This window comes from Leptosomus discolor, chromosome Z (genome assembly GCF_034619465.1).
Source record: "Leptosomus discolor isolate bLepDis1 chromosome Z, bLepDis1.hap2, whole genome shotgun sequence".
Taxonomy (NCBI): Eukaryota; Metazoa; Chordata; class Aves; order Leptosomiformes; family Leptosomidae; genus Leptosomus; species Leptosomus discolor.
Window position 1 is genome coordinate 9,769,040 of NC_141419.1, and position 15,935 is coordinate 9,784,974.

Consider the following 15,935-nt stretch of genomic DNA (forward strand, 5'->3'; position numbering starts at 1 on the left):
CAAACAGACAGTAAATACTACTTTTTCTTCTTATGAGATTTTTTTTTTCCCCCTCTGGAATTCCTGGTCTACCTGTATGCCAGTGTTGTGTTTCAATAAAAGTTTCCTTTTTCTTCTCTATTAGTTGTCATTCACTTTGCATTTTGGGGCTTAAAAAGCCATCATTATTGCCATACTACTTTTTACTTAATGTACTATTAGAAAACTTGTTCTGCTGGGATTTTTTTTTGCTTGAGGTGGGAATGACAATTTCATGGTGGTGGTGTGTGGAAGGAAAACAACAAAAAACACCTGCCTACTAAAATATTCAAAGATTGCCATCACAGCTCAAGAAAAATTTCTATAAAACTAACAGTAATATATTCAAGTATAAAAATACACTATAGAAGTAATTCAACCAATTGTCTCTCTTTTTATTCCTAGAAACAGAATTGCTATTCATATGGAGAGAAATAGCTAAACCTGTGTGTAGATGTAGTTGCAAAATACATATATATAAATCTGGTTGCTTCTGCCTTTTGACACTACCTGCTCTGAAGTTATATTAAGGAAAATTAAAGTATCTCATAATTGAGGTTCGTTCAACATAAGACGTTATAGCTCAACAATTTTAATGTTATTTCACAAATAATGCATACTGTGCAGTAATACTCAATATTAAGTAATAAAGTGACAGGAATAAAAAAAGTGATGTAATTATCTGGTGGGATTTTGACACTGCCTTTATTTTGGTAACTGCATGGGTTGGTTAGTTTTAAAACATAAGGCATCCATACAACTTTCCAAAATGTCTGCTGGTTTGGCAGGTGTTTATACTTACTGGTGTTCCTTCTCTTTTCTTGCTTCATTGTTATGCCCTCCTTTATTTGAGACTGTATTTCTTCTGTTGATTACTTTATCTTTTATTGTGCTCTATAATAACTTGCTACACCACCGGTTCTCAGACTGTGATTTGTAGTCGCTTTCTACAGGGAGTGCTTCCCAGTTATAAATCCATATTAAGCAGCATGTATTTAAAAGTTTGGCGATAAGGATGTGTGGTAGTCTGGAAGAAAATGTGATAACTTAAAATGGGCTATCACTTCAAAAGGTTGAGAAGCAGTGCTGTAGGCAGTACAGACTCGGGGAGGTACAGCTGCGTCTGGAATGATTTGAAGGTAAGATGAGTAACTGACTCGCAGCATGCTGTCTCATCCTGACATCACCTGTTTCACAGTCAGAACATGTCTTTGTCCCTGTAACGCAGAAATAACAGAAGTTACGCAGATTTCTTGACGTGGTGGGACAGCCTTGGAGAACATGGCGGTGACTCCTATCGCAGATCTCGTGCAAGCACCTTCTTGCTGTAGGTGGCAGGTTTTACACTCTGCTCTTACGGGCCATAGTGAGATTGTGCCTTCAGATTTAGGCAGCCATGTTACTTAATTTTTTTCCACCTGTGTAGTGGTCAGTACACATCATTCTGATTTGTCTCATGGAAGTTGTACTGCTCATTAATAGACAAGGAGAAGCACTGGTGGGAAATTTCAGGTGGAAAGGCTGTATAAACATGCCTGGAAGGACGTGAAAAATTCTGTTATGCTTTCACAAGGTGTGTATTTTATTAAAAAAAAACCAAACAGCCACTTTCTACATTGTTTCTATACCTTACTGACAAGTCATTAGTGTTAAATTATTCAAGTTCCCTCAATGTAGGAAACTTCATTGTGGTGGGCCTTGATGTAACATATTGGATGATATATATATAAATATTTAAAGAATGATGGTAAAGTGTTCTGGACAGTAATTAAAGAGTATTAAGAAACTCTGTTTAAGAAACTCAAATAGTTTATTGGTGATTTTACTTATGCACTGCAGGATGGAAGGGCATCTAGCCAGATTTTCACTGAGATTTGTTGCCTGTAGCATGATAAAAAGCCTGTAATGTTCAGAGAAGATAGTAAAGTACTGATAGTTTGTCACTGAATTTGGGATTTTATCTGTGTTTGCCCATATCTGTAAAGTCTTTTTCTTGATGTTTTCATACAAATTTCCAAAATTAACTACCGACTAGTTAGCTGTAGATGTAGCATCTAAACAAAATCCCCATGAGTTTTTAATACTGTCTTATGCACTTTGAAATCATCTAGGAAAAAAGGATGCTCTAATAAAACAAAAAGAGTAAGACCAAAAGAAAGTTTTTCAGCCCTGTCTGCAAAATTAGAGTTGTGGTCCTTTCAGTAAGAGTAAGTGTTAGGTATCATTTTCACCCAGGCAGAACAAGTGCAAAGTAGTAGACAACTTTTCTCCTTCATCTTATTTCTTAACTGTGCAAAGATGTAAATGATCAAATGAGGTACCGATCAGTGAAACCTCATCGCAACGATGGTGTTACTAAACAATGTGCATGGCCCAAAGGACCGATGTAAAAGGTGTAAAAATGGAATTAAAAAATATGTGGAGGAAAGATTACTGTGCTATGTAAATATATAGTTGTATCTGCGTGTGCATGCGTATAAAATTATGTATGCACTTAATGTATACTTACCGCTTTATTTTGAGCTCATTCATTTCTGTTTCGAGTTTGTATGCGTTATTTTTAGTGCCATGACAGATATCTTCCAGCTATGGTGATTTTCACCTCACCAGTATTTAAAAAAAAAAAAAAAAAACCCAACAAAAACTGTGGAATCAGACACCAGGATGTCTTTACTAGTTAAACTCCACTAAGGGTTTTCAAAAACCCAAGAAGTTTCGTGCTTTGAAGACGTGAAGAGAGACTGTGAGAGGGGACTCTTGATAGTTTGTTCTATTTTGGACAGACCGTGCAGCTGTGAAACCCTTAATGAGGAAGACAGCTTTTGTGATTATCTCAGATCTCCATAGAGACTTCTTCCAATAACTGAGATCCTGTTCTGGTTATACACCCAAATTCCTTCTTTCTGCTTGATATTTATTATAGGTTATTTCAGTGGTGCTGTCTGCAGTTAAAATCTGTCTGTAATCTCCTCGCTTGCCTTTGACTTTGTCAGTCTTCGAATTCTGGGGTTGAAACTTTTCATTGAGCCAACGTAGTCATGTAGTGTATTTGTTTCTGACCTACAAAAATTATATGCTCATCTTAAAATAATTGCAGTCATTTTGAGGATGTATTCCTATATTTTTAAACTTACCAGGGATTCCTGAAAAGGGTTCAATTTCTGATGTCAGTGTTGCCCGTTGTTTTCTGCCTGCGCACTGACACATACCGGCCAGCTCTTGAAGGCTGCCCTGCCTGTGTCATAAGAGACATGTTAAATGTGTCCCTCTGGCTACCATCTTCTCATATACACTGCTTTCCCCTGCTAGCAGCCTCGGCGCTCCAAGCACCAAGGGCTGCAAATGGTCCTCCAGAGGCAGTATGGAGGAAGGCCACGTGCAGATATCAAGATAGAAAATCCCATGTGTTTTCTTTTCCCTCTCCAAGCACAGTAAAGGAATAGGGATCCTGATTTAAAGCTAGGGCTTTTTTGGGAGGGAGGGAGGAAGGGCACAGAAAGGCATCCCATGATAGAAAGGATGGGAAACAGGACAAGACAGGGTTCTGCTGAGAGGTGAGACCAGGAGAAAGAGAGGAGAGTGCAGTTAGTGAGGTGAGACCCAGCAGCGGAGGGTGGGCGAGTTTCCTTCCCCCAGGAGTCAGGTGAAGACAGAATACGTAGAAAATACGGGAAGGATGTCAATCAGAGCTGGTAAGAGTGAACAGTAGAAGAGTAGAGAGGTCTATACCTGCTGGAATACACCTTCCTAGAGTACAGGTAGTCAAATTCTTGAGTCTTGCAAATAGCTTTGATAAGCATCAGCAAAATGTTTAGCCCGCTTTCAGATGCTGTTGTGAAGGTGGCAGCCAAGCACTGCCGTTATGCAGAGTGCTCCCTCGAGTGGTAAACACTGAGATCTGAAGAGCACAGGCCTGCACCCAAACCATCCGTCTATTTCAGTGTGGCAGATCAGTTCCACAGAACATAACAGGATTCTTAAAATCCCAGCTGAAGCTACCCCTGCTGCCTTCTCAGTGATGTCAGCGAAAGCTTTGGTGGAAGGCAGGTGCTGGGTTGTTAGGGAAGGATGAGTGACACTGGAAGGAAGGTCTGCTCAAACCTCAAGTCTGTGGTCCTGTATATTAATAAAAATACGAGGTCAGTAATTACACCATATATACTTCAGCTGCTTCAGCCGTGAGAATCACAAGGTCAAGTCTCCATTTTGGCTTTTCAAGGTCATTATTATGTTGCCTTGCTAGCAACACAGAAGTGAGATGGGAAGGGAGGTTTTTCACAAGGGTGTAAAGCAACTAAGCATTAGTGATTTTGTGTTTGGGAAAGAAAAAGTACTCCTTTTGCCCTAAGAACAACTGTTTGTTGTGTTTCAGAGACCCTTTGTGATTAATAAACGCGTTAGAACCTCTATAAAATTGCAAAAGATCTTTTAGAATGGGAAGTGGTAATAATAACAATGAGAGCTTCTGTAATACTGTATTCAGCTGTTTTGGTTTGACTGAAGGGTTCTGGGACGCAAATAGGCTGTTAAGGTGTGGACAGCGTGTGTTTATAATTCCATGTCTTGAGTTCTGCTCTGTTAAATTTGTGAAATGTCCTGATTCCAGGGTTTGGTCCTTTCAAGGAGAAAACTGCTCTCCCTGGTATGTGTAACGCATTTAAACACACATACACACAAAAAAATCTGTCCTTGTTTTGACACCAGTGCTCTCATTGCTATGTTATTTTGCAAAAAAAAAGTTGAGAATGTAGCAATGGCTATTAAGAATGATGATACGCTGTTCTGTAGATGGCAATAAAATACTCTGCATTCCCCTATTCACCTTTTAAGGATGTGTTTTGAAATGAACATCTATAAAATGTACTGTTCTTCACTGGTTAGTAAACGTTATTGATGATGCGGCTGGCTCAATAAATGGTTTTTTAGACTGTGGGACATTTCTATGTTAAAGTGCGGCTAAACATGCTGGAGTGGCAGACGTCTAAATAAATGAAGTGTAATGTTGCTGAAACAATGAACTACTGAAAGGTGAGGTAGATTCTGTGAAACATCATATATTTAGAGTGCACAACCACACTTTTGCAAGCTACTACAGCACGAAGAGAGATGATTGTGAAAAATGGAGACAGCTTGCATTGCAGCATTTGCTGGCTGGGAAAAGTATCTATAAAAAACGATAGGAAAGTTGCCAGGGCACACCTCTCAGTGCTAAATATGATTTCATGTAGTTTTTGGAAGCACAAATATAATTAAATTTATTACAGAGAAACAATTGGAAGGGCATGTTTGATTTTTAATAGTATGAAAATATACTTTTCTCTGCAGAAGCATTACCTCAACAAACGCAGCAGGAAACAGTTTTCCACTTAGGATCATAAGAAGGAAAATCTTGTTTTGTCAAATGTGTTTGCTTGACAAATTGTATTATAGATATAGATGAAAAATTTTATTTCTCAATAAATCTGGCATTAATCTGGATTAAAAATCTCAAAAATGTTTATAGCCTTTTTAATTATGTGGTATGCTTTTTCTTTGCTTTGGATGGTTTGTGCTCTCTCTAGTTTACTGGTGTCCATAGAGCTTGCTGTTATTCCTAGGAACTTCTGAATGTTGTCACCTTTACTTCTCTCAGCCTGCATCTCACTTCTGATTTTCCAGCACCTTATATGAATGCTTACCTAACTCTAGGCAGAATGTAAGGGTTTTTCCTGTAGTTTCTTGACAAAAAGAATTTAGGGGTTTTTGTTTTGCAAGTCTACCTTTGGCATTCTTTTTCTTCATGCAGCACCTCTGGTTTCCCCGAGATGTCAGTTTAGTGCTTGCCCTCGTTAAGCGGGGCAGTTATGTGGGTATTGAGAGGAACTTTTCACAGGACCGAAAGTGCATCAGCCATCGTTAGGTGTGACTAGCGTGTTTCTTAACAAGGTGTATGAATCCATTTCTTGTACAGCTCCCAACAGTTCAGGACGATGCTCTTGCAGGAGGTGGTGTATGAATCTAGTGCCACTCCTCAAATGCACCTGAATGGAGCTTTTCAGAGCGGAGAGGTCTGGCAAAGGCATGAAGTAAACTCAGCCAAGGACTGAGTAGTGATATGGTAGTTACTATCTTAGTGTTATTTTAAATTATTTTTATTTATTCATTCATGACTGAATTCTACCAAATTGTAAAGGGATTGCTAATAGCCATCTTTCCACTCCTTTGTGCTTGTTTTACAGTAAAGAGAGTCGAACTGAAAATTTACAGGATACCTTACATGTCATGAACTGTATTCTAACTACTGTTGTATTTACCTCATTGAAATATTTTGAGTTCTTACAGTTTATGCTAATAGCAGAAGTAGTTTTATTTATAGTCAATTTTTTAACTTTTACCTAGGAGGTTGTGAACATTCTTTAGCTTTCTTGGGATCTGCTGTAGTCTGCTAGAGAAAACTGCCAGCTAAAAATGAACTTGGAGAGTTTTATTTTGCATTTTGTTAAAAGAAAGCATTGCAGAATATAATTATAGCTATCCTACCAGGGAACTAAAAATACTTGCTTGTCTCAGTGGCCTCAGCCCAGGGAAGGTCTTACAACTACAATATTCAGGTTGTTCAAACACCCAGAGCTGTCTTTCTCTCCTGTCTACACCAGTATTCTCTGCTGACCTCTCGTCTCTACAACCTACAGTCTTGCTCTGCACAAGAAAGTCTAGAGGCTTGGTAAATACTGAAGAAAAATATTTACCTAGCATGCTGACGTGTAGATATCTCTAGCATCTGAGTAACTTTAAGCAGATCATTCAGGGGGAAGAGGGGAGTACTGCATGATGCCCATAAGGGGAGAGTAAGACCCTGGAAAGAAACAAGAAGTAGGTAGTATCGGCCCTGGATTACTGTTAGCGTTGCAAATAGAAACAGGCAGACATTGCTAGAGATGCTACACATAACTCTGCAAGTTTTGAGAACTGAAGTTTGGAGGGTGAAGTCTTGAGATCAGTGAAGGAGAAAATTAGAAAATTACAAAACAGACTGGGAGATGAGCTTACAAAGAGCAGTAAGGTGGCTGAAATGTATTATTATTCATTAACACTTATTTACAAAGAAGTACATTAAAAGGTAGAAAGACATTTTCTTACGTTGTGTGAACAACTTGCAAGTTAGGCCATATGTACTTAATTCAAAAATCCTAGGCTTTTATTTATTTATTGCTTTACAGTTATACCCAACCAATGGTCCGGACATCATAGAACAACAAAATTAAGCAGGATCGTAAATCACAAATATGAAAATCAGTCTGGAGAGATCACTAGTGTTGACTCACAGTCTTGAAAAGTTAAAATAAGCTAACATTAGACCAAGTAAGTTGATAACAAGTCATAGTTGATGGCGCCTTCTAAAATCGCTCCTAACATGTAAGAAAGGTTTTAAAGAAAACACTAGTGAAATTTGATTGTCTACCTGTATTAGTGGTCTAATGAACGGATGTTCTTATCATTCTGAAAAGCAGTGGCCCTGCCTCTTTGGTGATTCTTCTGTCATCCTATTCCTTGGTGCCTATCTCTTCTTCCAAAAAAAAAACCCAAAGAACAAACCCAAAACGTGTTGGAGTATTTTTAAGTACTGAGACAAAAACAGATGAAAGAGAAAGGTGGCTTGATTCAACCTCGATTTCAGCCCTTGAGTGAGACAGCTTCTGTGTGCCAACAGTTGACATCCACAGGACATCACAGAAACATCATGTGTTGATGCAGCTCTCTCCAGGTATTTGTGGAAACAAAATGACAGGATTTAGCCCTAAGTAGAAGTTTAAGCCAAAGTACTTTCAATATAATAAGGGCCATGCAGTTCCACTCTGTGAAACGAGCCTTCGGAACAGCTTGTGGAAATGCCTCTGCTCTTCTCTGGAAGCCAATATTTCTGTTTGTTCCAGACATGTGGGTGGTTATCAAACCAAAAATCAGCATTTTTGCATTTTATCACTGGAAATCACAGGCTGCCCTTATACCTTTAACTACATGATTTTAGTCTTCATGCATACAATTTAAATTTTCTTGCTGTCCCTTTCACTTCTGACAGACAGTTGGCAAAGTGTAGGTTTTCCTACAACCAAAGGACTTACTTTTTCAATGACTAGACTTCCTAGTATCCTAATGGTTCATTTATTTTGATGGTGGCTATTTGTGAATGAATAGTGAGGAGGGGTTGTTTAGTTTTTCTGTAGTTCAGATGAGCACAGTTTAAACATTTGTGAGGTTTAAGTAGTTCACATTCAACCTTTTAAAGTAAGTGACCTATTTTTCTTTGGAAAAAGTAAGTCTGCAAGTCTTTCATTTTCCAGTAGTTGGGTAATGGTGACTGTTTCTACCCTATTAGACTTTTTATAGTGTTTTTTTAAAATGCTGAATAATTTTCCTTCATCTGCACAAATGGACGGAGGACAAGGGAGCAAATGAAGAAAAAGCTGTTCTGATGAAGTATGGGATGTAAACGTAAACACAGTGCTTGCAACAACTTCTGTACAGAAGTCTGGGGAGTATATCTGTTGTTTGGACTACAGTGGACATACAGCAAAGCTGTTCTCTGAAGCTAAAGAAGATGCCAAATATTTTTTCCCTTTACCCAGCTTGATAACTTTTGACAGACAATTTAATTTTACAATCTTGAGGAATTTGGAGGAACAGGAGGCAGGTTCAAAGCCCATCAGCCCCTGCTCAGTATCTCAAGCTGTATGAAAGGAAGGGGGCAATCCATTACACATAAATAGCTGTAGTTATCTAGCGTGATCCATGTTGTGATTTTACACTTCTCACAAAGTCAACACTTTAGATTTTTCTTCTAAAGTGGCACATACTTTTACACTTTCAACAGTCCCACTCTCCTAGCAGTGCAATTGTAACAGAGGAGAAATCGGCCAGATTCCAAATTTTTATGTAAAGGGAATGTAAACATAGATTTGTGACTTTTGTGGGTTTGTGTGTGCAAAAAAAGGTAAATAATTAGATGAAATGCACTTTTTAGGAGTATCTTTCATAGTATGACACTTCCAACAGAAATAAATGGCACGTGCAGTTCTGTAGCTGTTAGCCAATTTTTAAGGAACTTCAAAATTGGGAAGGACAGATTTGATTTTTGCGATGGGAGGAGGTACGTGCAATGGGGAGATGCTCAAAGTGCGTCTTTTTAAAAAACACGGAGTATAAATTTGACACTTTGAGTTACAAAATGGCTTACGTTTTACAGCTGGTCACTACCCCTGTCAGCAGAACTGTGCTAAAAAGAATAGGTCAACCTAAGAGTTACATATTAAGCCAAAGCAAAATCAGTTTGGGGACAGGCATTAAAAGCACTTTTATACTTTGAAAATAATCAGTGTGTAGGACAGTCTTCAACAAGTAGTTGTTGCTGAAACAAAGACATGGGTCATTTAGCAAACAGTTATGTATTGTTCAGAAAATGCGGTATTAAAATGGGACAGAGGTTCGAAGAACCTAATAGCCCCATTCTCACACATGCCTTTGATCTAACGTATCCTGGTTGGGCATCTGTTACTTGATGCCAGGTGTTACTGCTCATAGGGAAAATACTATTGATTTCTCTTAGGTTGTCTGCATTTTAGCAGTCTGAGAGAACAAATCCTGTTGTAGTGCCCTGAGAATGGCAAGAGGCTGTGTGTATGGGAATGGTGTCAATGAACCATATTTGGGCCTTCTAATTTTAACCTGGATACTAACTACACAGCTTAGTAATGCAGCTCAGAAACTCTTTAAGTGAAGACAAGAAAATGACCTAAGAGATTCCTCGTTTTGTGAATATTTACTGGTGGAGGGAAGGGTGGCCAGGTGGGGTGTCCTTTTTATTTCCACCTAACTTTTGCTAGGTGAAACTGGTTATAGCGAATTTTATTGCGTAATTCATGTGCTGTTTAAAAAGGCACTGCATTCATGCTTTGAGGTTCATGTTCTTGGAATTGTCAGCATTCTCAAAGCAAAGTCATAACACTTTTGCGAAATTATGTCAAACATTGATTGAAAGTCTTAAGGAAAAAAGTAAACAAAAATAAAACATTTTTGAGTCTTTGACTAGGACGCTTTATGGGTGCTGACAATCTTGTAAAGGCTCAGGTACCTTCCATTGTGATGTGATGGGACAATCGTATCATCGTGAAGGTTGTTCAGATGAAATAAATATCCAGCTGTAGATGCGTTTCAAAACCAAGCTGGGTGGGTTGAAGCGCATCAAGTGAGTCACATCTAATCGCCAGATTTGTTTCTTTAATAACTAGTGGCACACCACGCTTAGATGAAAGATGAGACAGAACTGTGTATTTGTTGTACAGGTTATCAACATGGGAAAAAACACGACCAGAAATATCCTACCTAGTAAGAAATGGATTTTTTTTATTATTTTTTTTTTTTTTTGCTGAGTGTTCTTCTAGATGTGGGACCGAAGTGCTCCAACCACAGGTCTTTCAATGCACCAAAAGCCTCATTGGGACTGGGTTTAAGATAATACTTCATCTAGTCTGTTAAGATCTTATTATTTATCATGGAAGTATATCTCAATTTTCTTTTTCTGCATGAAGTAAATAGGAGAGTAAAAATCTGAATTGAAGTGGGTCGTTCTAATTCCAGCAAAGAGAGAGAAGGTATGGGAAATCACCTAAATTAGTTTCTGTGTTAAAGGAAAAGTTCTTAGAGGATCAAAAATATTACTTACTCAGCATTTCTCAGCCTACAAGACCTCAGGCATTTAAAAATGAGAGAGCCAACGCTAATCCAAGGTTGTACTGGAAGTCTGTCAAAATAATGCAGGCGGGAATGACATGAATTTTTCCCTGTATTTTTTTTACACATTCCATGTTTTTGCTGTTTTCAAGTTCACTTTTGCCTGTTTAAAGAAACAAAATAACAGATAATGTGTTTTTAAACTGAAGTCTTTCAGACTGCACCTTCTCCTGGCACTCAGGTAATTGGAACTGAAATTGCAGGACTGCTGAAAAAAACTGTTGGAGGATGCTTTAGAATATGTTCAAAAGGTACATTGCTTCCAGACTTACCTGAATGACGGCACCACGTTTGAAATGGATTCCCATACATGTTTACATTAATACTAGTGTGTTTGAGATCTGTTGTACAAGATGAGAGGAGCCAGAGGTAACTGGCTAATTTTGTAATGGAAGAAGCTGCTGACTCTCCAAGGTACAACAAAAAGTATTTTCAAGTCTTCCGTAGTATAAACACCACGCAGGATTTTACTGGAGCCTTAAAACCTGCAGTAGACAGTCTGTACCATGCAGATATGTGGGTTATCTTTCATTCTTTCTAGTCTTCTGAGAATACATCCAAGGGACAAGGCCTCAGGAAATACAATTGTCCTTTTAAGCCTAAAGGGTAAATGGATGATCTCATGATTAGAGCACAGTGTTTGGAGCTGCAGACATCGTTTCTGTTTGTGATCCTGCCAAAACGCCATGCAGCCAACTTTTGCATTTCAAGGCTAATCAGGAGCTGGGTGATGCATGTAAGGCACGGATATAGGTAATAGTAAATGAGGCTGTAGGGATCTTCTTTGAAAGTGATCGGAGAAAGCCACAGCTGGAAGAGGAGGCTGTGGAATGAGCGGCATGCCCTGCGTGATGCGACAGCGGTGGGAACGGCCGTATCTCACCGTCCTGCTCAACGCAGTACAGCTCATGACTCTGGGGGCTGTCACTGCAAACCTCAAAGGCTCTTTCTTCTGTCAGCCTGGGGCTGGCTGGGTGGCTTGCCCACGGAGACTTCCCTTCCCCATCACCACCGGGAGAAGCCTGGGGATGCAGAAAGGCTGGCGTGCTGTCAACCAACGTTTTTGCATCGAAGCAATCCACATGTCACGGTTGCTGTGAAGCTGCAGGTTCTGGAAACCTCCCTGCGTGTCAGCTGGGAGCATTTTACACTCAGTCCTGTGGCTTTCGCTGTACCCAGACATTTCCGTGGAGTGAGCTGATTTTTGTCAGAAAGTTCTCAAACAGCGGTACAAGCAGCCCTCCTATTACGTCCACTCTGCTCTCCTGCACCTGACGGTGTGGGTCAGTGTCTCCTGCGTCGGCTGCTCCTTTTTTTATACGTGCTCTTGTCTGCTGGCAGTCAAAACAGAAGCAAAAAGAAAAATAAAGAGAGCTGGGAAATGCAGGGGTTAATGCTGTGAAGTCTGTGGGTGCAAACAGGGTTCTGTTAAAAATGAAATGAAATTGGGTGGAGGTAGATAAAAAGAAATCTGAAATAATTGTTCTGTAGAATATGGCCTTTCCACATAGGCAGAAATCTTTCTCTTTGCTTCTGTCTGAAGAGAGAGTCAAATAGAGAATCTCATCTCTTAATTAGAAAGAAAAATACTCATCAAACACGTCTCATCACTGGAAAGCTAATGATCCACAGCTGCTAGTCTGAAAGGGCAGGCTTTTTTTCTGAACAGTAGGAAGTGTTAATCATTTTGGATGAGATTTCTTTTTAAAATATACTGTAGTTTGCAAAAGAATAGGATATTCAATATTCTAACTTAAATTATTTTTTGAAGTGTTGTACACCAGGGATGGTGTCATGTGTCTCCCTGAATGATCGTTTAATGCATGTGTCTCTCACTAAGAGTATCAACTGATGTGATGTTGTAAATGGCCAGTTCATGCCTGTGACTCTGAAAATCTTGATCTCATGGGGGAGAAGAAAAAAAGTCCTCCCTTATATTTTTGTGTGTAGGAAATGGCAGCTATATTAAACTGTAACCTTTGAGACTCCCACTCCTCCCTTAAAATAGTTGGCTTGTTTCAGTAGTAATGAGGATCCTTTTTTTAGACAGAGTTAGAGCCATTATTTCCTTGGAAGAGATCATACCAGATACAGTCCGTGTTCCATTGGATGCTTTATAGGCATAGGCAAGTCCTAGAACTACCCTTTTATACTTTTTCCTTAGCTTTTCTGGATTCCCCCCCCCCCCCCCCCCCCCCCCTTGTTTAATGGATGGATACGTAGGTTTTCCTCCCCTTCATGTGTAAAGGTTTCTACGTGCCACTTCCCTCTTCCCGCAGCTGTCAGGCCCTTTATGCCTAAGAACTGAGGCCCTGGATTTTCTTGCTGAGTTTGCTCACGTTTACTTAAAAGTTTTGTCAAATACTGGGAATCTGCTTGTTTTATCCCCCGTGTGTTTCATGAATGCATTTCTCTTCTGGGGAAGATAGTGAGGCCACTGGTCTCGCACAGCACACCTCTTCTTTGTGTTGCACATACAGAGTCCCAGTTTTACTAGTGCCTGAAAGGAGGAACTGGTTAAAAATCAGCCAGGCTAGATGGAAATTAAGGTGGCAGGTCAGTGAAATCATCTACAGGAGCTGGCAGGTGTAATATCCACATTTTTGAAAGGTATGTCTATACAAGAGGTGGTATCTTAGTATGATATTTTAGTGGCCTACTGTACAGTACTGTTAGGAATTGATATTTTTAAGAATCATTTGACACTTAGAAACTTCAAGTGAGGAGTGTTTGGATGCAAATTCGTTGATGTTCTGGAGTACCAAGTACATGATGACTGTGTTCCTCGGTCTCCTGTCAGGTTCGTGTGTCCTGAGACCATCTGGGTTGCTTCTTTTCTCTGGAGCCAGGGATTGTTGGGATATTACTTGATTTTCTTTCTGTCTTTCTAACCAAAGTTCAGATGGGACCATAAGGAAGACTCTATGCATTGCCGTTTCTCAACAAGTGATGTCTAGTATTTGCTTGTCTGATACTTGGGTGCTATTTGATGACTTCCAGGGCTCCCTTCAGCATGTATCCACTGACTCGGGGCATTTCTGGGGTTAAAGGGTGCGAGGATTTTTTGCTTTTCTTTTGAGATGTGAATTTACTGCATCAGATCCCCGTAGATCTTTCTCTCAGAAGGGTAGTTAGCAAGCTCGTAGAAGAGCTCTCAAATTCCTGAGCTGTTGTTTGCTTCTTATTCATTACCATTTCTAACAGATTTCCTTTTAAACTAAACAACCTGAAAAAAGGCAGTTTTCTTTCAAATGAAATATTAACTATTAGAAGTGCTGATATCCTCTTATGTATGTCACACATGCTACTTTTTCAGTTCTTTCAGTATTTATCGTGTTTGCCTTACAGTCTCCCAGGACTTCCATATACATAGCATTCAGTGGTAGAAAGTAGGGGGGCGAGGTAAGTTAGCTGATCTTGAGAGAGGAGATTACTTGAAACACATAATTTTTTTTTTCTTTTATGTGGGAGTTTGTGTTTGATAAGAGCATTTTGGTTTAAGTCTAAACAAAAATCCAGCAGAAGACTTAAAATCCCAGTTTTATTCTTACTCGGCTTTGTGTACATCTTGGTGACTGATTTGGGAAAACGAGCCCCTTTTTTAGTTTGTCTAGATACTGGCGTTGCTTTAGGTTTGCTATTTCTGTGGCACAAAATCTTAATTCATTTTAGTAGGTAGTAAAGTATTGAAAAGTTTAACTGTTTGGGTGAAAAAGGCTCAGCAAGATTTCTGGGTGTATATCCAGCTGTGGTACATAGTGTGATTTGCTGGAATACTTTCATGATTGATTTTTGTTATATTAGAAGAAAACATACCCAAGTTATGGGTAGAGCTGGCTATAATAAAGGGGGTTTTGTTCATAGGGAAAACTGGATGTCAAAATGGTTTTAGTTTGAGCCCATCTAAGTCCTAATATTTTTAGTTCTTTCCTGCAAACCAGTAATTTTGTGCCAGCACCGGCAGGGAACAGTATGTAGCTGGACATGTCTCTGCCGGGCAGCTGCAGGCTCTGACAAATACTTAGGATTTCCAGGCTTCAAAAAGTCAGCTCTGTACCGCTCAGTGGGTCTGACAGAGCCGAGGCTGAAGTCCAGCCTGCGGAGCTTGTCGGAGCCACACAGCAGAGAGCTGTGGCACACAGTGCTGGCAGTGGGGACGGGTTTCTCCCGGGGTGCGATGCCCACATGGCCCCCAGGCTGGAAATCAGCCCCCATTATCAAGGCACACCCCTCTGGTAGATGTCATCTGGCCACGCTTCCGCCAGCCTCGAGGTGTTTTGAGGAAATGCTTCAACAAATCAAAGTTTTCAAATGGGTGGACTTTGGTGTCCTCTCAGCATTCCTTTTAATCCCATTTCAATGAGTCTATGGTCAGTACTGTTTTACTGTGCTTTCATTAGAACAGTTGTACATCTTTACCTTTTTTTGCTAGTTTTCTGTGCAAAAGATTTTTCAGATTTGGTTGTGACGTTTACTACTTCTACTTGTTTGTGTGACATAACTACAAAATGACCAAGTTCCTTCTGCTAAACAGCAACTTAGTTTGTATCTGTGGAAATAACTAGCCTATTCTTTCTGAAATTGAGATCTTCTTTTTATGCTATTTTGCATTACTTTGTCCACATAAGCATTAATTTACAAGAGAACAATTAATACTCCTCTTAGACTGTACCAGATCAGTTTCCGTTTTGCAAGAATTAAGGTACGAAGCAATGTGAAGTGTAGCTGTTGTGTCAGGTGGGTAAGCAGCTAGTCAGCAAAGTGGTTAAACAGCTTTCCTGCCTAAGGAAAGGTGGGTTTCTTTAGGATTGTTTTAATTTATTGGTGTTGACTATGCAGAAGTGTTTAATGTAGTGCTGATTCGAATCACTTTTTTTTCCTGCTCTGTCTTCTAGCTTTTTCTTTTTGTGGTCTGGAACTTTGAGCTCTACATGATACCGCTGGCTTTGTTGTTGCTGCTGGCATGGAACTACTTCTTGATCGTATCAGGGATCAGGCAACATGATACTGTAAGTCTTCTCTACTTCAAGCGCATACATGTCCTTTTCTTTTTTTAACTAGATAAAATTTTGTAACTGAGTTTAAATATTACATCCTTTTGAAAATATCTCAGTTCTTAATGCTCAGTGGACAATTTTCCCACCTGCAAT

The 15,935-nt window shown here is 39.5% G+C and overlaps 1 protein-coding gene across 2 annotated transcripts in view; it reads left to right on the top strand.

The window, feature by feature from the left end:
- MCTP1 (multiple C2 and transmembrane domain containing 1) overlaps window positions 1-15,935 on the top strand; it is a 285,371-nt gene that overhangs the window by 216,766 nt on the left and 52,670 nt on the right. For both annotated transcript variants that reach the window (XM_086480292.1, XM_086480293.1), the window contains one exon: window positions 15,681-15,794. In XM_086480292.1, coding sequence (XP_086336418.1) covers window positions 15,681-15,794 — 114 coding nt within the window. The remainder of the gene's footprint in view (window positions 1-15,680; window positions 15,795-15,935) is intronic.